Source organism: Mirounga angustirostris, unplaced genomic scaffold (assembly GCF_029215605.1).
Source record: "Mirounga angustirostris isolate CCGP_5_RB_7025 unplaced genomic scaffold, mMirAng1.0.hap1 SCAF_4, whole genome shotgun sequence".
Taxonomy (NCBI): domain Eukaryota; kingdom Metazoa; phylum Chordata; class Mammalia; order Carnivora; family Phocidae; genus Mirounga; species Mirounga angustirostris.
Genome location: NW_026991712.1, coordinates 64945980 through 64972004, shown reverse-complemented (window position 1 = coordinate 64972004; position 26025 = coordinate 64945980). Strand labels below are relative to the sequence as shown.

At 38.3% G+C, this 26025-nt stretch overlaps 2 protein-coding genes across 3 annotated transcripts in view; one reads left to right on the top strand and one right to left on the bottom strand.

Annotated features, from left to right (window-relative positions):
• The window catches only part of VCPIP1 (valosin containing protein interacting protein 1), a 30430-nt gene extending 10161 nt beyond the window's left edge, over positions 1 to 20269 (bottom strand). The window contains exons 1-2 of one of the 2 annotated variants that reach the window (XM_064588266.1): positions 17286 to 20269; positions 6737 to 6823 (exon numbers count right to left, since the gene is read on the bottom strand). In XM_064588266.1, the coding sequence (XP_064444336.1) occupies positions 6737 to 6823; positions 17286 to 19989 (2791 nt within the window). In that variant the 5' untranslated portion in view covers positions 19990 to 20269. The remainder of the gene's footprint in view (positions 1 to 6736; positions 6824 to 17285) is intronic. The other variant, XM_045896460.3, reaches the window with a different exon arrangement.
• Positions 20270 to 20651: 382 nt separating this feature from the next.
• Positions 20652 to 26025, top strand: part of SGK3 (serum/glucocorticoid regulated kinase family member 3) — a 173057-nt gene continuing 167683 nt past the window's right edge. Inside the window, exon 1 of the mRNA XM_064588257.1 lies at positions 20652 to 20735. The gene's annotated coding sequence lies outside the window, so the exon portion shown is untranslated. The remainder of the gene's footprint in view (positions 20736 to 26025) is intronic.

Here is a 26025-nt window from a genome sequence, read left to right as displayed (position 1 = left end):
TTTATTTATTTATTTATTTATTTATTTGAGAGACAGAGAGAGAGAGTACACAACGGGAGAGGAGCAGAGGGAGAAGGAGAAGCAAACTCCTCACTGAGCAGGGAGCTGATGCAGGGCTCAATCCCAGGACCCTGGAATCATGCCCCGGGATCATGACCTAAGTCGAAGGCAGATGGTTAACTAACTGAGACACCCAGGTGCCCCCAAGTTCTTTATATTTTAGATACAAGTCTATTATCAGATACATAATTTGCAAAAATTTTCTCTCATTCTGTGGGCTATCTTTTCACCTTTTTTTTTTTTTTTTTTTTTTTAAGAGAGAGAGCAGGGGAGAGACAGAGAATTTTAAGCAGGCTCCTCGCCCAGTGCAGAACCTGATGTGGGGCTCCATCTCACAACCCTGAGATCATGACCCGAGCTGAAATCAAGAGTCAGACGCTTAACCGAGTGAGCCACCCAGGTGCCCATCTTTTCACTTTCTTGATGGTGTCCTTTACAGCATAAAAGTTTGCTTTTTATTTATCTATTTTTTTCTTTTGTTGCTTGTACTTTTGGTGTCATATCTAAGAAGGCTTTGCCAAATCCAAAGTCAAGAATTTTAGGCCTATGTCTTTTTCTAAAAGTTTTCTAGTATTAACTCCTATATCTAGATGGTGGATACATTTTGTGCTAATTTTTTATTTGCTGTGAGGCAGAAGTCAAAACTTCATTTTTTTGTATGTAAATATCCAGTTGTCCCAGCACCATTTGTTGAAAAAACAATTCTTTCTCCATTAAACTGTCTTAGCATTACAGCTAACATTTTAAAAATAATTTCAAACCAGAAACATAAAACTATTTAGTAAATAATCAAAAGTCATCCCCACAACCACCCACCACCTACCCCTCCCACACAAAAACAAATGAGGGAAGTTCATTCACTTCCATGAAAGTGCATATTTACCCTAATTACTGAGAATGCCATTAATCGATCCTAATTAAATACTAACTTTTAAAAAACCACTAACTGATATCAATATCATTCAGGATGTAGAATAATGTGAAAATGGGAAGTAAAAAGAAAGGGATGCAAAAATAAGGGGGAGGATGCTCAGAGAGAAATTTATAGCTTTAAATGCTTTTATTAGAAAACAAAAATTTATAAACAATAATTTAAGCTTCTACATAAAGAAACTAGAAAGAAAAGGGCAAATTAAACCCAAAGCAAGCAAAAAGAAGGAAAAAAAAATGTAAAAGCAGCAATCAATGAAACTAAAATCAGAAAAACAACAGAGAAAACCTGTGAAACCAAATCCTGTTTCTTTGAAAAGATCAATAAAACTGATAGACCATTAGCTGGACTGGTCAGCAAAACAAGATAGGCACAAATTGCCCATATCAGAAATGAAGGAGCTACAGACCTTACAGATATTAAATGGACAGTAAGGGAATATTATGAACAATTTTATGCCAATAAAATTGTTAACTTGGATGAAATGGACAGATTTCTTGAAAGACAAAACAAAGCTTACTCAAGAAAAAATACATAAACTTAAGAGGATTCTATTAAAGAAATTAAATTCATAGCTAAAAACTGTCCAGCAAAGATAACTCCAAGCACAGATGGCTTCACTGGTGGATTCTACCAGTTAAGAAAGAAATAACCATATCAAAGTATTACAAAATCTACCAGAAAACAGAAGAGGAGCAAACACTTCCCAACTATATTTTATAAAGCCAACATTACCCTGATTAAGTAGTCATTTTAAGAAAACTACATACCATTATGCCCCATGAATACAGTTGCAAAACACTCAACAAAATATTAGCGATTTGAATCCAGCACGCAAAGTTGGTTCAACATCCAAAAATCAATCAATGTAATTCACCCTACCAATAAACTAAATAGAAAAGCTGTAAGATCATTCAGTAGATGCAGGAAGAGAGCACCTGATAAAATTCAACATCCATTCAAAATATAAACTCTCAGTAAACCATCAATAGAAGGGAATGTCCTCAATCTGATAAAGAGCATTTCTGAAAAACCTACAGGCTGAATTGCTTTCAGGAACAAGGCAAGGATGTCTGTTCTCACCATACCTATTCAGCAATGAACTTATAGCCACTGCAATGAGGCCAAGAGAAATACAAGGCATACTGACTGAAAAGGAAGAAATAAAACTGTCTTTTATTTGCAAAAGACATGATGACCTACACAAACAATCCCACAGAATCTGCTAAAAAGCTACTAGAATATGTGCATTAAGCAAGGTCACAGGATACAAGGTCAATGTATAAAAACCAATCTTGGGGCGTCTGCGTGGCTCAGTCGATTGAGCGTCTGCGTTCGGCTCGGGTCATGGTCTCAGAGTCCTGGGATCGAACCCCACGCAGGTTCTCCACTCGGTGGCGAGTTTGCTTCTCCTGCTCCCTCTCCCTCTGTGATCTCTCTTGTTCTCGTTCTCTCTCAAATGAATAAATAAAATCTTTTTAAAAAGTTTAAAAACCAATCTTATTTTCTATACACTAGCAAAGAACAAAAGGAGTTGGAATTTTTAAAAAAACATTTATTTATTTGAGAGAGAGAAAGACCAAGAGAGACAGCGGGGGTGGGGAGGGGCAGAGAGACAGAGAGTCCTAAGCAGACTTGGCACTGAGTGCAGAGGTGACATGGGGCTCAATCTCACTATCCTGAGCTGAGATCATGACCTGAGCCAAAGCTAAGAGTCCAGTGCTTAACTGATTGCACCACCCAGGTGCCCCAGGAAATTGCAATATTTAAAAAAGCATCTTTTACAACAGCATTCCCAAAACATGAAATATTTAGGTATAAATCTAACAAAGGATATGTAAGAATTATATACTGAAAATTACAAAATTTTGATGAGGGAAATTAAAGAACACTTAAATAAATGGAAATGTTTTCATGAATCAGAAGATTCGATGTTGTAAAAATATAACTTATCCTCAATTTGATCTACAGAGTCAACAAATCACAATAAAAATCCCAGCAGACTTTTTTGTAGAAACTAACAAGCTGATTCTAAAATTTATATGCATAAGCAAAGCACCTAGAATACCCCAAATTTTTTTTTTGGAAAAGAATAAAGATGTTTGCAACAACATGGATGGAGCCAGATAGTATTATGCTAAGCGGAATAAGGTAGAGAACAATGAATACCATTTGATTTTATTCATGTGGAATTTAAGAAACAAAACAAATGCGGGGGGAAGCAGAGGGGCGGAGAGAGAGAGGCAAACCAAGAACCAGATCCTTAACTGTAGAGGGTAAACTGAAGGTTACCAGAGAGGAGGTAGGTGGGGGACTGGGTCAAATAGGTGATGGGGATTAAGGAATGCACTTGTGATGAGCACCAAGTGTTGCATGAAAGTGTTGAATCACTATATTGTACACCTGAAACTAATATTACACTGTATGTTAACTAACTGGAATTTAAATAAAAACTTTAAAAAAATAGAAAAAAAAAGAATAAAGATGGAAGACTCATACTAACTGATTTCAATAATTACTATAATGAGGGTGCCTGGGTGGCTCAGTTGGTTAAGCGACTGCCTTCGGCTCAGGTCATGATCCTGGAGTCCCAGGATCGAGTCCCACATCGGGCTCCCTGCTCAGCAGGGAGTCTGCTTCTCCCTCTGACCCTCCTCCCTCTCATGCTCTCTGTCTCTCATTCTCTCTCTCACAAATAAATAAAATCTTAAAAAAAAAAAAAAGAATTACTATAATGATACTTTAATCAAGACTAGGTATTGGCGAAAGGAGAGACATAGATCAACAAATCAGAAAAGTTTCTAAAAATAGACCCACACATATATAGTCAATTGATTTTTTAAAATAATTTTACTGATGCTATATTTTGCATATAATTCATCCTTTTCAAGTGTATGATCCATGGTCAATTGATTTTTGATGAAGGTACTAAAGTAATTCAATGGCTAAGGTATACTTCTTTCAATAAACAGTGCTGGAACAATTGGATATCCATACATTAAAAAATGAACCTCAACTCATACCTTGCAACATATAAAAAATCAACTTGAAATAGATCATAAACCTAAATATAAAATCTAAAGCTATAAAACTGCCAGAAGGAAACAGAAAAAAAATTTTGTCACCTTTGATTAGGCAAGGATGTTTTTGGATAGGGCACAAAAAGTACAAAAGAAAAAACTGTTAAACTGGTTATCAAAATTAGAAATCTCTGATCTTCACAAGATACTGTTAAGAGAATGAAAAGACAAATTACAAACTGGGAGAAAATATTTGCAAAATACTTACCTGATAAATGATGTGTGCCCAGAATATATAAAGAACTCTCAAAACTCAACTAAAAAGAAGATTCAAACCAATTTAAAAATGAGCAAAAGGAGGAAGAAAATAAGCACATGAGAAAATGCTCAACACCATTAGTTATTAGGGAAATGCAAATTAAAACCACTATGAGGTAATACTATAAACCTATTAAAATAGTTTTAAAAACAAAAACTGATACTACCAAGTACTGGTAAGGAACAGAGCAACTGGAACTCCAATACAGTGCTAAGGAATACAAAATGGTCCAGCTACTTTGGAAAATGATTTGGGAGTTTCTTATAAAGATAAGCATATACTTACCATATGACTCAGCAATCCCACTCCTAAGTATTTACAAAAGGGAAGTGAAACATATGTCCACACACAAAGACCTATACACAAATGTTTATAGTGGCCTTATCTATAGGAGCCCAAAACTGAAAATCACCCAAATGTCCTTCAATCGATTATAGATTTTCAAAAATGTGATACATCCATACAATGGAATACTACTCAGCTATATGAGAGAATAAACTAATACACGCAACCAGATAGACGAATCTCAAAAGCATTAAAACAGTAAAACGGAAATTGGCAATTTTTTTTCTGTAATGGAGCAACACAGTAAATACTTTAGGTTTTCAGACCATATAGTCTCTGCCACAACTATTCAATTCTGCCAAGGTAGTGTGAAAGCAGCCATAGACAAGAGGTAAACATGAGTGTGGCTGTGGGTTTTTGTTTGTTTGTTTTGCTGTGTTCTGAGAAAACTTTATTAACAGGCAGCAGGCCTGATATGGCTGCTGGGCAGTAGTTTGCCAACCCCTGTGCTAAATCAAAGAAACTAGACACAAAAGGTTATATTAATCCATTTATATGGTGATACGAAAAAGGCAAACATAAAGAGACAAACAAAATCAGTGGTTGTCAAGGCCTGGGGGTAGGAGTTAAGGGATTACCTAGAAAGGAGCACAGGGCAACTTTTTGGAATGACGGCAATATTCTGTATCTTGATTATGGTGGTGGCTACATGGCTGCATATGTTTGTCAAAATTCATATACATACAAAGGGTGAATTGTACTGTATGCAAATTATGCTTCAAGAATCCTGTCTTAGGAAGGAAGGAAGGAGGAAAGGAAGGAAAGTAGGACCAAGGAAGAAAGGAAGGAAACCAGCCAGTCAGCCATTCTTTGGTCCCTGATTCAAATAAACCAAAAGAAAAAAAAAATTTTTTTTAAGACAATAAAAAATCACGGAATTGTAAAAGGTCACTGAATATTGGTGATGTTTTAAAAATTATTTTTCATATTTTTTTTTAAAGATTTTATTTTATTCATGAGAGACAGAGAGAGAGAGGCAGAGGGAGAAGCAGGCTCCCAAGGAGCAGGAAGCCCAATGTGGGACTTGATCCCAGGACCCTGGGATCATGACCTGAGCCGAAGGCAGACACTTAACCATCTGAGCCACCCAGGTGCCCCTATTTTTCATATTTTTAATAGGTGATAATCATATTGTAGTTTTTTTAAAAAGAAAGAGTTCTTACTTTTAGAGATACATTCTGAAGTTCTTACAGATGAAATTATATTATGTCTGGGATTTATTTTAAAATAGTCCAGTTGAGGGGAATAGAAATGTACTGATAATTGTGAAGCTGAGTGGTAGGTAAACAGGGGTTCATTATATTATTCTTGCTACTTTTATGTATGTTTGAACATTTCTACAATAGCCAAGTTGGGTTGGTTTTTTTGAAGAAGGGAAAAAAAAAGTGTGTAAGAGATAAAAACCATAAATAATGATTATGCAGTTAATGTCTATGGAGGTCAGGTAGGTGAAAAAATGAAAAAAATGAGTAAAGCCAAAATCATTCACATCAAATCTCTGAAAAAACATGTGAAGTCCAAACACACACTGCTAATCATTCTCTTAAGACCTTAAAACCTGAAGATACAGTTGTATACTTTCACATATCTTTACAAACAATGCATACACAATGTGAAGTTAAATGTAAAATGAGTAATTTCTTAAAATTCAGAAAGCACTGAGGTATATATAATAACAGCCAAAACACAACAACAACAAAAATACTGTATTATCTGGTTCTGGTACATTCACTAGCATTATAACCAAATCTGTTTCTAATTTCTTTCTTTTTTTTTGCTTCTAATTTCACAATTTGTCTTTAGTTACTAAGAAACATATACACAATTTAATGAGAAAATAGGAGCAAGAAAGTAATAGGAGACTTTTTAGTAATATTATAGCAGAAAACATAGCTGATCATACCAGGATAATAATCCATTTTAACTAGGCAAACTGCTAAAGAAGAACATATACCAAAAATTAATGATGGAAGTAGCTTTAGAATATCTGCCCTTTCTTAATCTTACAACAGCCTAAGTGGAGATATATTATCTAAGAATAAAATCAGATATTAACTATACCCATGGTTTTCTTCATAATATTGTAGAATACTCCACCCTGCTGGAACATGTGAGGAAGTCCCTTTGCATAAGACCATACATCTTCTCCTGTAAAATAAAAACAGATATAGTATTGGCAACAAACAAAAGAGTTCAACCCAAGGTTGCTTAATGATTAACCTTGAACAGAGATTGCAAGGCAGATCTCCCAAATGAGTAACACAGCTTGGTATAACATAAAGAGATGATATGGAGTGATGGGACTGTGGTAAACTAGAAAATCCATGGCCCATCTAAAGGTGGCAGCCACTACCATGTGCTGTCATAGAAGAGTGTAGGCGCAATGTTTTAAGACCATATGGCTTTTCAGAAGCCAGAAACCTAGGTTTTTCATGTGAATTCTCCTAATTTTTAAATGTAGAAACTAATTCAAAAAAGTCTTTAAAACTGCATGAGTCAATACTGGGCATATTAAACAAAATATACCTGAAGACTCAATCCAACTCAAAGGAAAGTAGTTCACAACCTTGAACTAGAGCAACAGAGAAGGTTATGGAAAGATACTTATTTTTAACAAGTAAAATACAGAATTGTGTATTTTATATATATATATATATTTTTTTTTAAGTTTTATTTATTTAACAAACAGAGACAGCAAGAGAGGGAACACAAGCAGGGAGAGAGGGAGAGGGAGAGGGAGAAGCAGGCTTCCTACTGAGCAGGGAGCCCGATGCGGGACTCGATCTCAGGACGCCGAGATCATGACCTGAGCCGAAGGTAGACGCTTAAAGACTGAGCCACCCAGGTGCCCCTGTGTATTCTATATTATGTTAAAATCAAATAAAAATAGATGGAAGGGTCTAGGGAGAAAAGTAAATAGGTAGACTGAAGGTACGTAATTAATTATTATGTTGTTCCAAAGTTGACTTTCTTAAATAGAAATTTAGGGGGGAAATACCTTGTTGAAGAGATTCAGAATAACCTTTAGAAATCTACAAAATACCAGAAGCAAATGACCATTCACAAAAACATTTTTTTAAGAACATCCTTGACAGTGACTATTTCAATAAGAAGTTTCAAATAAAAAGACAGATAATCACTGTTCAAAAAGTTAATGAAGAATAGAAGGAACGTAAAAATTAGTTACTTTTGAGGGTGCCTGGGTGGCACAGTCAGTTAAGTGTCTGACTCTTGGTTTCAGCTCAGGTCGTGATCTCAGCATTGTGGGGTTAAGCCCGGCGTCAGGCTCCACGCTCAACGCGAAACCTGCTTGGGATTCTCGCTTTCCCTCCCCACCCTCTAAAATAAATAAATAAATCTCTTTTTTTTTTTTTTTTTTTTTTAAGATTTGTTTTTTTAAGAGAGAGCGAGAGTGAACACAAGCAGGGGGAACGGCAGGCAGAGGGAGAGGGAGAAGCAGGCTCCCCACAGAGCAGGGAGCCCGATGCGGGGCTCGATCCCAGGACCCCGGGATCATGACCTGAGCCAAAGGCAGACACTTAATGGACTGAGCCACCCAGATGCCCCAATAAATAAATCTTTTTAAAAAAATTAGTTACTTTTGGTTAGTGGAATGATTGTTTTTGTTTCTTTATACTTTCACTATTTTCTAATCTGATACTGTATATATGCTACATTTACAATCAGGACTTTTTTTTCAGTTAATCTTAACAAAGAAAGGTTAAATTTTTATTTTTGAATGGAGGTTACTAATGACGTGGCTTAATCATTATGTACATGCAGTCTCTCAGAGCTCTAACCCCTTCCCACGTTTATAAACAGGAATATGAATTTGCATGGCAGTTGGTTAAAGTTTAGAGTACTCAGTACATCAGATTAAAGTATGCAAATTTTAAAAGCCTTGGCGCTTAAAGTTTCAGTTTACTAGAACATTTACTTACACACAAACACTTCATTCACTAATGATACAGTATTACCAGAATATGGCTAAATTTAAGGGTGGGCACACGAATTTAATTTTACATTTTGAATATTAATAAAAGCCTCCAAATACAGAATATTAACAACTTACAGTAGAAGTTCCGATTGCTGAACTTATCATTAAACTTCATTTGGATAAATTATTTCTATGGCAGGGTGGCTGGGTGGCTCAGTTGGTTAAGCGACTGCCTTCAGCTCAGGTCGTGATCCTGGAGTCCCAGGATCGAGTCCCACATCAGGCTCCTGCTCGGCAGGGAGTCTGCTTCTCCCTCTGACCCTCCCCCCTCTCACGCTTTCTCTCTCTCATTCCCTCTCTCAAATAAATTAATAAAATCTTAAAAAAAAAATATTTCTATGGCAATAACCTTTCATTTAGTTATTATCAATGTTACCTTAAATGTACTAAGTATTTTATAAAATACTCAGAATATAATTTATTTGAAAAACATATAAAAATTATATAGTAGTGGGGCGCCCCAGTGGTTGTCAGTTAAGCCTATGCCTTCAGCTCAGGTCATGATCCTGGGGTCCTAGGATGGAGTCCCACATCGGGCTCCCTGCCCAGTGGGGACCCTGCTTCTCCCCCTCCCTTTGCCTTCTGCTCCCCTTGCTTGTGCACTCTCTCTCAAATAAATAAAAATTATATGGTAGCACTTAAGTTTTTTTGGTAGAAGTCTGAATAGGTCTTAAAATAGTGAATTCTCCAGAACTGTCCACCATTAAATACTAATTTTAAAGTGACATTTCCTAGTATTTTACATACCTTACTCTTCCTTATTTAAGCAGGCAGAACTCTAAGTAAGAACTCTATTGGAGTGTTTATCAACCTTGTTTTCATTCTGTCCCTCTAAGGATCTTTTTTTTAAATTATTCCTAAGGATCCCTTTAAAACATTTTGCTTAGCTGCCTCCTCTGTGGCATTTGAATACTACAGAAATACAGATATACTGCTTATCTGTTTATGTACTGCAGTATATCAGAGTTTTATTCATTAAAGATTTTGTTTACCCTCTCCCTCTCCCAAGAACCAAACTTCACTCCCCTTCAGAGCAATATGTGGCCTCATTAAGTATGCATGCTCTGTTCCTTTAAGGGAAGGATAAATAAATCGAAACCTCTATTATCTACACAGCTTTGAGAAGGCACTTTACACAGTTTTGTTTTCTCATCACAACTAAGCCCTATTTTACAGAAAAGGAAACAAACTTAGAGAGTTTAAGCAATTCTCCTAAGATCAAACAGCTTGTAAGTGGCTGAGGCAGGATTTGAATCCAAAGCTTAAGCCCTCCCTTTCCACTGATATTAAACCTTTACCAGAGGTCAAATTGTGTTACAACAAATATGACAGAACTATCCAGTCTTTTCTTGTAGAAATCCCTGGCATCAACAACTGGTTGGGAGGAAAAAATAGGCAAATTATTTCCTTTGGTATACAAATACTTCCACTAAGTCATGTTTGTTGGTAACAGAACCAAGAAGAGAGATTAGAGATCAGGAAGCAGGAATTGTGACACTCTGTACAAGTGCCCCATCAGCATCATACTGCTCTCCACTGCATTTGCCCCCATTCATCCTACAACTGCCCTGGTTCAGGCCTGTCTCCTGCCTGCAATACTGCCACCACGTCCTCACTGGTTTTCCCTCCAATCTTGTTCTCCTCAAATCCCGCCTTCTTCCGAGTTACACCTTTAATGGTTCCCCAAAACCATACCATAAAGCCCAAGCTCCTTTTTCATGGCAGATAAAGGCACTCGAAGAGTCATCCTTGCATTCTCTCCTATCTCACATCTCTCACTGCACCCTAACTTGACTTTTACAAAGCAACACCACCAAACTGGTCTGGTTCCCAAAGGTCAATAATTACTATATATTCTTTAAAACTCAATTTAGGTGTCACTTCCTCTTAGATTCTTCAGAGTGGCAGGTAGGTAGGTACCTTCCTTGCTACTTTTACGCAGATGAGCACCATAGTTCTCATCACACTGCAGGTTAATTTAGTGTACTTTTCTGCTTCCCCTTCTAGACTAGCTTCTCAAAGTCAGGAAAAAGTCAGCGGTCTATCTGACTTTCTATTCCCAGGGCCTGACACAGTGCTGAGGAGACAGTACCACTCTTAACATTCACTGAATGAATGTATATGAATGAACAGTATAAATGAGGTTTTTCCTTTTAACAATGCCTGAAAGAAGTTCAGAAAAACTTAAATGAAGCAGCACAATGACAACTGTTCTTCAGTGTTAATATGGATAAAATATAACTAATGGAACCATCTATACCTCTTCATGAATCTAATAAAAAAAAATCACAGCAAAAACGAAGGGAAAGACTTTTAGTTACAAACTTCCAGTTATCAAATAAATAAGCCATGGGGATGTAATGTACAGCATGGTAACTACAGTTAATACTGTATTGTATATTTGAAAGTTACTAAGAGAGTAGATCTTACCAAAAAAGGGAAAGATTTATTTTTCTACCATTCCATTAGAAAGCAAACTCTTAGAGAACAGGAATAGCTTGGTAAAGCATTTGGCAAATATTATATTAACTCATATTTTTGTTAGCCCCCAATTAATTTTACTTTATAATTTATCTGTTTCTTCATAGTAAACAATAAAATACTTACATTCAGCACATTGTGTGTACATATAAATGTAGAAAAAAAGTCTATACCACTATCATCAATAACCTCTGTTCACATTTTGTCTTCCTCAAATCCTTCCTCCTAAGTCTTCAGTTCTCCTACCGAAACAGTAGTTATATATGGCAGTGGTATTATGGATGGTTTTTCTTTTGGTTTATCTTTTTTCCTCTTTAAGAATTTTTAATTTTTAAAAAGTATATTAAATTTTATATTTAATTTTTAATTTTTAAGAAGTATATTAAAGTGAACATTTTTTTAAAATATCACATTTTTCTACCTTTTACTACTAATAATAAAATCACGGGTTTAAAAGTGGGCTTAAAAGCTCATCATTCCAATTATTAACTGGCTTTTTAAAAAAGCACTTTGAAGTTTCTACTTTGCAATTTATGAAGTGAGCAAATTTTAAAGTCTAACATCTATATGAAATATATATATATGTTTTTAGTGAAGTATAATTGACACACGTTACATTAGTTTCAGGTGTACAACACAGTGATTTGACAACTCTATACGTTATGCTATGCTCACTACAAGCGTAGCTACCACCTGTCACCATACAACACTATTACAATACCATTGACTATATTCCTTACGCTGTACCTTTCATTCCCATGACTTATTCATTCCATAACTAGAAGCCTGTACTTCCCACTCCTCTTCACCCATTTTGCCCACTTCCCTCCACCCCCCACCATCAGTTTGTTTTCTGAATTTATGGGCCTGTTTCTGCTTTTTTGTTTTGTTTTTTAGATTCCACATGTAAATAAAATCATATGGTATTTGTCTTTCTATGTCTAACTTATTTTACTTAGCATAATACCCTCTAGGTCCATCCATATTGTCACAATGGCGAGATCTCATTCTTTTTCTATGGCTGAGTAATAAAATGAAATATCTTTGTAAGGTCATCTGGCTGGCTCAGTCGGAAGTCCCATGACTCTTGAGCTTGGGATCCTGAGTTTGAACCCATCATTGGTTGTAGATTACTAAATAAATAAACTTAAAAAAGAAAAAAATATGTATTTTTAAAGACCCCCCCCCCAAGATACCTAAAATTAACTCTGAACTCAAGTATCTATCACCATAAAATAAACTGGCCAAAATGTAAATTTAAACTAGAAATATGGGACTACTTCTACTAGAAATAATCCTAAAGCTATTCGTTAGCTGAAAGAATTGTTGCCATCTCTCTACCCTTCCTGCAGATCCTCCCATCTAAAAATGTATCTACCTTACCAATAGTCAAAACCATTTCTAAGAAAGGCATGCCTGTTTCTCTCCTTATACCGAGTCCCTGAAGTATATCCAGCCCATACAACTTTTAGCGTCATCATTAGCATTAAAAGATGTATTTATCATACATATACATGCACACAAACCTGTGTGTAAATGTTTACACACACACACAGTCTGATTTTCTCTGGGAAGTAAAAATGTTAAAGACAACTATCATATTTTACTTTACATACACTTGAATTCTTTGAATATTTAAAAATAATATAATCTTGTAATTGAAAAAATATGAAGGAAAATAAAAGGTGTCAAAGTAGTTGAGTACAGAAAGGAACAGAATCAATGTTTAACTTAATCTTCAAAGTATGATAGTATAAATTCATGTATAACATACATTTATCTTAAGATATATCTATATGCATCTTTCAGGAAGATAAAAGATATATAAAAATCAAACAAGTTTCTCAACTCCTGAAAGGCTGCTAACCTTTATAGTGAAGTGGGGTAAATATCACAAGTAGCTCAATTCTGTTAAAGCAACTCCAAACTGACAGATTCTGTTTTTCACAAATCTGTCTTTATCTCTTGAAAAAGAAAATTAACTAGAAACTTAGTGGAATACACTACTAAGAAAAAAAAAATTAGCCTAGTATTTATGATGGCTGTTAGGCCATCTGTCATGCTTACCACAAAGAAAATCCACCAAAAAATGGTCTACAAGAAAACTGAATAACATATTTTGTAATGCCAAAGTCACTCACATATAAATAATGAAGATGACAATCTGCAAAAATTGTTCAATAACCTCCAACTAGTCTGGATAAAGCAGATTTAAATATGAAATATTACAGGTAGAACATTATTTCATTTTAAACTCTCATATTCAAAGTGACTAGTTCCATGAATGGTTCATACTAAGCAAAAGACTGATGCATTTGTTGATACAAATAAATAATAATTATAATGCCCTCAGTTTAGATCCTGCAGCTAAGTTTATGGAGGTCAAGGACTATGTCTCATTCATCTTTGTATCTCCAGCACAATCTCTAGCTCATAGCAAAACATTCATTTTGCTGAAAAAATTGCATTCATTCATTCAGCAAGCATTTATTTGGCACCTAATAAGTGCCAGGCCCTGTACTAAGTGATAAAGTACTCATCAGTGAATAAAACAGGCTACCGTCTCTGCCTTTGTGGAGTTTACAATACAGTGGGGTAAGCAAATAAATAAGTAAACCAACAAAGAAGATAATGAAAACTTGTAATAGGGTATGAGAGAAATGAACACGATACAATGATAGAGGGGACCTACTTAGAGTGGTTAGCAAAGGTCTCTCAAACCCTTAGATAATGGTCAGAAAAAGTCTCTCTAAGAAGGTGGTATATAAGCCTAAACCTAAATGAGAAGAAGCCAGTTATTCAAACAGCATAAGGCTTGATGCACTCTTTTTCTAAACTAACGTAACAGCAGCTTAGCTCATATCTGGTAATTCACAAAGTAATTTCTGCATTTTGAAATTTGCAATTTTCTAAATAAGCTCTGTCGTTTTTCAGCCCTCTCCAAACTAAACATCAATATTTCTCCAGCACTCCTTACATAAGGTTGTATATGTGTGTGTGTGTATATATTTATTCCCAAATTGACATTTTTACCAACACATCACTTTTTATTAAGAATATCTTCTAGGGGGCGCCTGGGTGGCTCAGTCGTTAAGCGTCTGCCTTGGGCTCAGGTCATGATCCCGGGGTCCTGGGATCGAGCCCCGCATCGGGCTCCCTGCTCGGGAGGAAGCCTGCTTCTGCCTCTCCCCCTGCTTGTGTTCCCTCTCTTGCTGTCTCTCTCTCTGTCAAATAAATGAATAAAATCTTAAAAAAAAAAAGAAAAAAGAGTATCTTCTAGGGCGGGGCACCTGAGTGGCTCAGTGGGTTAAGCATTTGCCTTCGGCTCAGGTCATGATCCCAGGGTCCTGAGATCAAGCCCCACATTGGGGCCCTCTGCTCAGCGAGGAGCATGCTTCTCCCTCTGCCTGCCACTCTGCCTACTTGTGCTTTCCCTCTCTCTGTCAAATAAATAAATAAAATCTTTAATAATAATAATAAAAAGAATATCTTCTAGAGATGCCTGGGTGGCTCAGGCAGTTGGGTGTCCCACTCTTTATTTAGATTCAGGTCACAGTCTCAGGGTCATGGGATCGAGCCTGCATCAGGTTCTGTCCTGGGCATGGAGCCTGCTTCGGATTCTTTCTCCCTCTCCCTCTGCCCCTCCACCCCCACTCATGCTTTCTCTCTCTAAATAAAAACAAAACAAACAAAAAGATTATCTTCTACATAATTCAAATACAGTTATAAGAAAATCAGAGAGGTAAAGAACAAATATTTATAGAGGGACTAATACAGGCCAGGCACTCTCTTAGTACTGTTTTACAGCAGAAAATCTCTCAAGTGCTACAGTAAAAAATTTTTTTAAAATAACAAAACACTCTTTTTATGCTCAAATTTGTGTTGGGAATAGATTTAAAGAGATGTATGGGTTTATAAGGGCAGCAACATAAATGTTGGAGGTAAAGAGGGAAGGGATCACAACAAGACATTATGTTGTTGAACTCATTGCAGTCCACAGTCTAGTACTCAAGATATTCAGGTCCAGAAACCTCAAACTAAACTCAAAAAGTGACTAATTATAAACCAGAACTATATTTTACTGATTTTCATTATAAAATATATTATTATGCTGACCAGACTTAAAGTATGGATCATAATCTCACTCTTGCCATTTATTTATTTACAATGGAGAACACAGCCTTCTAAGTGAACGTAATCCTCATCTGCACTCTCATCTGTACATCAATACTTATATCAGGAAGTTAAATGAGTGTTCAGAACAGATACTTGATGAATACAGAATCTCTAAAGGGATACAGTTCTTTCAGCCAGGCCGTGGTGAGGACTGATAAAATATTCCCACCCTAGAGATTACCTTTCTAGTTACCAGAATTTTCATGAACTCTAGATGATGTATCTTTTCCCTTTGTACAGCAGTGTCTAAACAGTGCCAAATTCTGCTTTTCAACTCTTTTTCAACGTTCAATGCTGACCATCCATTCCATTTCTGCTGACACAGCCTTTCTTTAGACATGTTAATGTCATCTATTTAATGCAATCAAAAACATTTCAAAGTGCCTGCAACCTGCTGGGCACTATACTAGGTACTGAGCATCCAAGTTTAGATAAGAGATGAGCCACATCCTCAAGAGTTCATCTTCTGTTGAGGAAGACCTTCTCTTTCCTGTTTTTTACGTGGGAGATTGCTAGTTTTTAAAGTACCTTCTGCATATACCTAATTTTATCCATTCTCTGCCGATGTTATTTAATTTTCAGAGTTCTAGGAGTATTTTATTGTTGCCCTGTGTCCCAACTACAAAGGGTATTTTGTAGAGAAGAGGCAACTGAAAGTATTGGGGAGTTAAGCAGCTTGCCTGAATCACTAAGTTAATAAGCAGTGGAGCCAAGATTCAAATTCTAGGTCTTTCTGACTCCAAAGATCACACAATCTTTCATGTAGTCTCTAAGAAACTAGAAACCCTAAGAGACAGAAATACAGTGTGCCTAGTACATTTCTTGACATATCCCCCAATTCGATGGCTATGTCTGCCAAAATAAAATCAGCAATATCAAGTTATAAATGTGTACAGAGCTTTTAAATCTCCTATTAACTTCTAGGCCCCCAAATTTAACAAGCCAGGAATAAATAATCTTCATTTTGGTAGGTCAAGGCCCAATTCACTGATATTTACTACTCTTAGAAAAAAGAATCAAAACCCAGATCACTTTTCTAGTTAAAAGCTCTAATCTCAGCAAAAATAAGGCTCTTCTAATATGTAACATAAATTTTAATTCTACTTTAAGCCTTAGTAAAGCATATTAAGAGTGATTTTGAAAACAAAGATTAAGCAAATAAAAATAATGTTAGAAGTGCACCATTGGATCATATCCCAAATCATCTAAAGCTTTAGATTACATATTTAGTTGATATTTTTAATTTATGCTGAATTATTAAAAAGAAATGCTTCTTAAGCAACCCCATTAACATCTACCTGTTTCTTGTATTTCTCATGAGTTATAATAGTTTATTACAATTGATGGCCCAGAGTCAGTAAGCAAGGAAATAACTTAAGCACAAATCCTAATGTACAAATAAAAATGTGATGAACTGGGAAAGGAAGAACAGGCAGGAAATGGAGGACAGAGACTATTAGGTGGGAGAGCAGTGAGAATATAAACACCAGAAACTGCAATTCATCAAACAGGAAGTCCTGAAATCACATGACATGCAGGAAAAGAAAATTTAAAAATAAATGAAAAGGGACAAAGTGGGCAGGCTCAATAGAGCCCAGGAGGTAAAATATTTTAAAACGTTTTAAATAGATACACTATAAGGCTATTAAAAAAAATTTACAACAATAAATTATATTTAAATAATCTGGTGACAGTTAAGAGACTACTTTCACTTTCTTAGTTATGTTGTCCTAAATATTGACTTTAGTAGAGAATCATGCTAACATATATCCATTAACTGTAAAAAAAAAAAAAAAAAAAAAAAAAAACCTAAAGAAAATAATCTCCTCCTAAACTATATATATAATTGAAGAGTTTTTACGATGACCACAGATTTTTTTTCACGAAGACAACAGAAAAACTCAATGCATTATATTCACAATTAAGAAATAACCGTCTAGGTTAAAATGATCTTACCCATTAATGTTGCTAAAAGACACAAGGAGTACATTTCTTTGTCAGCTTGCTCCTGAAGTTCCTTAGATAGTTTACCAGTAACAGCAATCTCTTCTTGTTTCACAGTGTGGGCCGTGTGTGCTGCAGCAGACTGACTACTTTCTGCTTTACTTTTTAGAATCTCTATTGTAATTCTGTCACCATGCTGTAAAGGAACTGGCTCCTTTTCCATTCCTGCCTGGGGTGGCATTAACTCTTTAGGAGGAAAGCCATATCGAATACACTGTAAATATGGAGGAATGTTAAATTCTCTGGCTATGCTTTCCTGAAGTTCAAAAAAGGTTGTTGAAGACTTAAGTGTAACCATGGACTGCCGTCCATCATTAGTTGTTATTCGGATCTTTTTCTCCTTAGAAGTTGTTGGTGAATAGGGAGCCTTGGTAGGGGTAGCAGGTGCAGAGGATGCACCATCACGAATGGTACTAGGAGAAACAGTCCTGGGCTGCCCTTTTTGTTCTTGTTTTAACTTCTCTGTTTTCCGTTTCTGCATTACAGCAGCCTGTTCCGTAATATTCTGTTGAATAGTTCTTTCAGTTTTACTCATGTTTAACTCCTCCTTGTGCAAAGTTTTTGTTTTCTGTCCAGTAAGAATAATTTTAGTTGGGAGCTGAGATTCCGACTCTTGTCCTTGTACATCTCCGACTCTTTGGGCATGAGCACCATCTATATTTACAGGAGTATAATCATCAGGATTCTTTTTGGCAGTCTGATGCAATATAGTGTGGACAACTTTCTGAACTAGGATTTCACTCCCAAATTCACCTGGAAAGTGCTTGGTAACAAGTTTCATTGCAACATCATAAACATTACTATTTAAAGATGAATCACTTTCATACTGGAACCAATATACTGTTTCTCTGACCACTCTTCCACCCCATTCCAAAGTAATAGGAAAAGCTTCTGGTAGATTGTCATACTCTTTACCATCCCAAAAATGTTTGAATCCACAACCACATTTGCCACCAGTGGACCTAGAATTAGTTCTGTCCCCATCCAAATACACAATAGACCCATCTCCTCTGACCCTTCGCACAGATGTGCCATGGCACCAATTACAAGCTGTCAGGTTACTCAATCCATAGTCTGGTACCAGAACATCTTTCACTGAATCATATGAGCAAACTAAATTGTTCAAGGGAAAGCTATAATTTTTGTCAGGCCTCAGCTGTCCATGAGTACTTTTTGCCAGGTTATACAGTTTCCCTCCTGGAGCCAACCACTCTGGAGGAACATGAAGTTCAGAAAGGGCACCACAGAGCAAACATTTGTGAAGGCGATTATCCATTACTGCTTTTTTAGCAGCTGCTGTGACTTCTTCAGGCTGAACTCCTATCACCCCAGTCCTCCTGTAGAAATACTGATGGACATCAGCAACCAAACTAGGATGGATACCATGTTTGTCCATAAAGACTTCTTCCATAGCAGCAACAAGCCTAAGTAAGTATTTATCCTGCAAACTTCTGTCTCCTCCAATAACACAACCACCATCCTCCTCAAGTTTAATGTACTTTTTAATAAGGTCCTGAGGCACACCCCATGCTTTAGGCAGCAAATTCATAGGCAGTTTGGGCAAAGCAGCCCCTTTTATGCCTACCAAGGGGATATAATGGTTTCTACCAGAGCTACTCCATGCAATACAGATTGGTTTGTTCAAATGACCATCTCTCCCTGTGCACTTCTCTGCAGGGATGAGCCCAGGCAGAAAGGTGGCTGAATAATCACCAGAGCTTCTCATGCCACTGAGAGAATCTAGCAGAATAATAGGGCGATGTAATACATTGGCAAGGCCAAATATGTGGATGTTCCTCAAGCCCAAGGGAACACCCTCAGGTGGTACAAACAGAGGGTCACACTCATTGATAATGTCCTCCCATTCAGCGGCATCAATGAAGTCATGGAACAGGGCTTGATACTGGGCCAGGTGCTGCTGAAAGTGTTGTTTAAGATTCTCTCTCAAGGCATGCCAGAAGAGCTCCCGGCCTACTAGAGCCCGGGACACAGCATGCACCAAACAGTGTCCGTCCCCGTCCACATGAACTGGAATGAGGCATTCCTGGCTTTTATTGGCCCGCTTGATGTCCTCAAGAGTGTCATGCAAATACAGGAGGCTTCCGGAGCGGTCCTTGCCATAGCCCACGGTGTTAACATGCTCTGGTTCGATGAGGAAGGCGCGGTCACCTAATAAAGCGCAATCGAACAGTTCACCCTGGTTCATGTCCCGGAGAAGCTTAGCCCTGCCTGTCTGTTTATCCATTCCATAGCGAGCTAATATGGGCGACAACAATTTGCAGTGGTAGTTAGAAAGGCCCATCACCTTTACCAGTTCCGTGTTCTTCTTGGGTGCCCCTGTCACCCCGAGCAGCGCGTTCCGCAGCAGGTTGTGTAGCACTACGTCCGGGTCGGTCACCTCCTCCACCCCCAGCAGCTGTTGCTGCTCGTGCCGCTGTCCGCACTCGGTACACTCGATGCTGACAGAACCGGAGGCCGGGAAGAACAGACGCGCCTGGCACTTCGGATCCGGGCAGCTCCCGGAGAGGATTCTCCGGTCTCTCCGTTTCGAGAGCCCCCCCGGAGGAGCCGCCGCCGCCAGGGACGGCGGAGTCTGCGGAGCCTCGGGGGGAGGAGGTGGCGGAGGCAGCGGAGGCGGCGGCGGCGGCTGAGACATACCTCTCGGCTCTCGTGTCTCGCTCCGCGTCCCAAGCGACCCTCAAAGGCTCATAGCCCAGACCCCCACCAGCCCGACTCTGTCTAGTCCAGGCCCAGGACGAATCACTTTCCTTTCCCTACCAGCTCCTCCTCCTCCTAAGCGAAGGCGGAAGCGCCGGACGTTGTTTCTCTTCTTACTTCTCCACTGCCGTAGCCGTTGCCCCGAACGTAACGGCCACCACCCTACCCAGCACTCACACTCACTCACTCTCGCTCTCTCTCTCCCTCAGACACACAGACATACACGCCCTCACTGAGAGTGCGCAGGCGCAGCCACCGCTTTGCCCTCTGGGAATTAGAGTCTTGCAGCCTCTCTTCCGGACGTTGAGTGCTAGGATCTTGGATCCAGAAAGAACTACAAATACCGTGAGGCCAAGCGGTTCAGCTCCCGCGGAGAGGAGGAAGAGGAAGGCAATAGGAGGGGGGCAGAAAGGAAGCTAGTCACTCATGTTGCTTGCTGGGAGTTGTAGTTTTAACTGGATCACCTTTGTCGTCTTCCCACTTCTAGAGCGCAAGCAAAAGGGAATGAGAGACCACATTTCCTAGGATGCCCTGCGGTGCGTTCAGCTTCACTTCCCCCTTAGGCGGATAGGAGGATACAGGGAAGTCTGGTAAACACAGAAAGGGAATGGGTGTCGGAAGCGGAGGGTCTGAAGTTCACGACTCCTAGAAGGGGAGGGGAATGAAAGGCTCTCAGTGAAGAAGGTACAGTAAATAAATGTCCAGCGATATGGCGGGCTGGGAAGTTGAATGAAATGATCTAATCTAGACTGGAGGTCGTAAAAGAAAAAGGGGGAAAACAATGAATTGATTCTCGGAGTATTTCTTAAGGTCTTTTTTTCTGCCACACTTCTCTGTTCTCATTCCTACCTGTATTCCAAGCCACTGAGTGCCTAAGTCCCCTTTTCTGCCTTTTCCCCCCTCTCTACTGAGGGTAACTGGGGCACAATTTGTTTCCTAGTTCCCTGTATGTCTTTGCAGTTTACAGTACAAATAACAATACCTTGAATGCGTATAGAGTCATATATACATACAAAGCCTTTTAACTAGATACAGTTTGCTCCTTACGGCCCTCTCCTCAGAGAGTTGTAACAGCTGTTTATTAAGTTCTTAATATATTCCTGTTGCAGCCTTTACAAACACGGTATCATTTGATCTTCATAATAACCTTGTTAGAAAACACGTCCAGAAAGGAAATGACTTCCGCAGGTTCACACAGCCAGTAAGTGACGGTTAGGCATTCAGATCTAGATCTGTACCCATTTTACAGACAGGGATATAGGCAGGAAAGGTTAGACCAGTTTTATATAAAATAATAACTAACTTCTCATTACTGTTGCTTTATAGTTTACATAATATGTTCATATATATCATCTCATTCTCTCACCAGTCCATTAATACGTTACCAGGTATTGTTGACTCCATTTACAGTTATGGATACAGACTAGGAATTAAGTGACCTGTCCAAGGTCAAATCACCAGTGTATTTCTGACCCAAAGAGTGCTTTTTACACTATTTTCTACAAAAGAAAAGAGCAGTTAAGCTCAGACCTTTTGTTAAGCCTCTGGGTCTGTTAGTGACTCAAGGAGTGAGTGGTAAAGATGTTTACCCTTAAGAGGGCAGCACAGCTTTATTGTGTGCTTGGAAACTGCCTCTTCATGCAAAACACATTGATATGTTAATTGAAAGCTAGTATTGTTTTAATTATTATTGTACAGTCAGCCCCTTTCACTTATTCTGGAAATTCTTGCTTTCTGAACCTTAGATAAGTGAACTGTCTCAAAATTTCTGAAACATTTGGCACAAAGTAGATACATCAGTGCAATCCATGAGGTCATTTGAGTCTTCTGCAGCTGCCAAGGGAATTGTTTACTTTATTAGGTTTTTTGAGTAAATAGAATTTGATGCTTTGAAATGAACCATCTGTAAGACACTCCTAAAGGGTATTAGTACTGACTTTCACCCTAATTATTGTCTACAGTTTTCTTCAAAAGAAATATGTTTGAAAGAGAAAGTCTTCAAATGTTATTTTCTCACCCAGTTCTTCCAGGTCCATGCAAAAAATGATGTTACCTTCATATAAGATAGGTAATGTTACTTAAAGGGGATAGTTTTTTCAATAAAGTTTTTCTTAATTCATGCAGGGAAAGTTGTTTATTTCTATTTTGACAATAGTTTGGTGGTACTACATATGTGATCTTGGAACTGATTTTTTATTGAGTGTTTATAAGTTGAGAAATTGAATATGCCCATTAAGTAGAAATCATTGTCTTCTGTTACTGAGAAGTTACACCTGCAGTGAAATTTTATTTTCCTCATACAGAATCTAAAGAATTGAATTATGAAAGCTTCGGAGCACATGAAAGATAACAGCAGTGTGCACACTGGCATGCACTTTTATGTCTTGACATCACCAAGGCAGATTTTCCTTATTGATAATACATGTGAACGGTGAAATAGATTTTTTAAGTTGCATCTGAATGTGTCGTTCTGAATCATACTTGACAAAATCATACTTGACAAAACCCTACTGAAGAAATGGGTGGCCTCTCTGGCTTGTCAAGCACAGTCCATTCAACTGATCCGTTTTCCCCATTTGGAACCTTGATTAGTTAGAAACTTTTTTCCCAAACTAAATCTGACATTTAAACCCATTTGTTACTATAGTTCTCCTAGTTTTAAGAATGATACTTTTGAGAGGAAAAAATAAAATACCCTGGTATAAAGCATAGTTAATAAGGGGGAAGGAGAGGAGTTAAGTTTTCAATCAATTCTGGAGTTAAATTAGTTCATTTAACCTACAAATCACTTACTTAATGAGTCTGTAGATGCAAAGTTCAGAAAGAAGAAAGCTCACAAATAAAGGGGCAATGATATTTTTTTAATATTTTATTTATTTATTTGTCAGAGAGTGAGCAAGCACAAGCAGGGGGAGCGGCAGGCAGAGGAAGAAGCAGGCTCCCCGCCAAGCAAGGACCCCGACGTGGGACTCGGATCCTAGGACCCCGGCTGGGATCATGACCCAAGCTGAAGGCAGACACTTAACCAACCAAGCCACCCAGACATCCCAAGGGGCAATGATATTAACCATACCAAGTTCAATATGTGAATTAGTCTTTTACAGGCATTTGGAAGGCATGGGTACCTGTAAAGTAAGAGAATTTTGTTAGGACAAAATATGACATGCTGTTTCTTATAAAGCCATAGGAGTACAGAAAGCTTCTAACCTGTTTATGTGAGATACACATGCTTCCTTCCTCTTCTCCCCAAATTCCATGACCTTAATTGTCTAATAACTTTCACAAGAACTTTTTGAGATTCCTAATAGTTGTTGTTCTTGTCTCAGTATTCCGGATGGGAAAATGAGCTGAGCCCCTAGTGTTAGCTGCTCTGATACATACCTCTTCTACCACCTTTATCCCAGCATCACTTCTATCTAAATTGCCAAAATGTAATTTAGTTCAGTTAAATTCAGTTAAAACTGAAACTCTTTTTCCCCCCATAAATTTCTAGTATGACACTTCTAAAATTCCTGTATTGCTGTTAGCAAACTTAGTAAATGCAAAAGCAAGAGGCATCCACTTAAGAGAACAACTATCATTGTTTTTTCTCTTTTATGTTGGAAAAGGAAGGGAATCATAACTTTGGGAATCGTTATAAGTCAGCCACATACTTTTTTTTTAAAAGATTATTATATTTATTTGAGAGAGAGAGAGCACAAGTGGAGGGAGGGGCAGAGAAAGAGGAAGAAGCAGTGTCCCCACTGAGCAGGGAGCCCTGGGGCTGGGCTCAATCTCAGGACCCCTGGATTGTGACCTGAGCCAAACACAGACGCTTACCAACTGAACTACCCAGGCGCCCCAGCCACATGCTTTTTTATATGAAATATACATCTGTACTAAGAGTTGACTGTGTTCTTCCAGATTCCTCCCCCAATCAGACTTTGAGTCATAAGCTTTTGTTGAATCTCACAGTGGACGTACAAGGGACTTAATTACTTGAATAGGTACTGTAGGTAATTAAAGGGACGCAGAAGGAAATCCCTGACCCAAAGGAACTCAGAGTCTAACAGAGAAATAGGCTCAACCAAACTTCATAAATACAGGTAGAATAAAGCATATAATCGATCAAAACAATACAAGAAAATAAATATCACAGATGCTATGAAAAATTTATTGAGGGCTTATTGTAGGGTGGGTGTTTTTAAGAATATTATCTTAATCTTTAAAACAATCCTGTGAGGGGCACCTGTTAAGCATCAGTCGGTTAAGCATCTGCCTTGGGCTCAGGTCATGATCCCAGGGTCCTGGGATCGAGCCCCACATCGATCGAGCCCCACATGGGGCTCCCTGCTCAGTGGGAAGCTTGCTTCTCCCTCTCCCTCTGCCACTCCCCCTGCTTGTGCTCTCTCTCTCTCTCTCTGTCTCTCTCTTGTCAAATGGATAAATAATATCTTTAAGAAAAACAAATCCTGTGACATAGGTAGTATTGTTTTTATTATACAGATGAGAAGACTTAATTCTGGAAGGTTAACATTATCATCATCATTATTACCACCCAGCTAGCAAGTAGCAGAGCTGGGCTTCAAATCAAGGTTTTCTTCCATGTTCACTCACTCTTTCCACTATATCACAGCTGCTTAGTGATTTGAGAGAGAATTAGCCAAGAAGTGAGTGCAAACTGGTGGCCAGTGGCCAAACTTGGCTTACATGTGTTTTTGTTTGGCCAGCAGCAGTTTAACTTTTTTTTTGAATGTGAACATCTTTGCACAGTGGCCAGCACTTTACTCTAACATCATATACCAGGTCCCCTTGAGACATACTACCTTCCTGGCTCCAGAAAGCATTTGCATTTTCTGTATCAGACAGCAACTGGGGACAGAGAGGGGCAATTCTCAAAAGGCTCATGAAGAAGGTATTTCAAAGGGCGGAAGGAGGACTTTGTGAGTTGCAGAGAGAGGGGTGGCTGGGTGGCTCAGTCAGTTAAGGTAGGCTGCTGAGCCTACGTTCATGTGGCGAAGGTCAAATTCCACCTAGGTAACATCTCTACATTGCCCAATAGAACTATCTGCAGTGATGGAAAAGTCCTATGCCTGTCCTGCCCGATATGGCAACCACTAGCTACATGTGGCTATTAGGTACTTAACGTGGCTAGTGCAACACAGGAACTGATTTGTTAACTTTATTTAATTTTAATTAAATTTAAGTAGCCACGTGTGGCTATGGCTCTCTGTTGGCAGCACAAATCTAAGTCCTTATAGCTATTAAGTCTACATTAAAAATAATGATTCCCCAAATTCCAGTGAGGTCCTAGCTCTGGTGGGGGTCAAGGGATGGGGACTGACTGTAAAAGGGAACAAAGGAACTTTTTAGGATGATAGAAATATTCTTCATCTTGATTATGGTGATGACATGGATATATACATTTGCCAAAACTCATCCAACTGAACTTTAAAAAGGGTGTGTAAATTATACCTCAATAAAGTTGATTTTCTTTTAAAGATTTTATTTATTTATTTGAGAGAGAGAGAAACAGCATGAGAGGGGAGAGGGTCAGAGGGAGAAGCAGGCTCCCCCTGAGCTGGGAACCTGATGTGGGACTCAATCCCAGGACTCTGGGATCATGACCTGAGCTGAAGGCAGTCGCTTAACCAACTGAGGCACCCAGGCGCCTCAATAAAGTTGATTTTAAAAAGGAAAAGAAAAAAGGGGCACCTGGATGGCACAGTCAGTTAAGCATCCAACTCTTGGTTTTGGCTTAGGTTATGATCTCAGGGTCCTGGGATCGAGCCCCATGTCGGGCTCTGTGCTCAGTGCAGAGTCTGCTTGAGATTCTCTCTCCCTCTCACTCTGCCCCTCCTGCTTGTGTTCTCTCTCTCTCTCAAATAAATAAATCTTACAAAAAAAAAAAAGTAGAAGAAAAAGTTGAGTTCCAGAGACAGGAGTTTCACCTCTAGTCTACCTAAAGCATGCCTACTGCAATCCCATTTTTTTT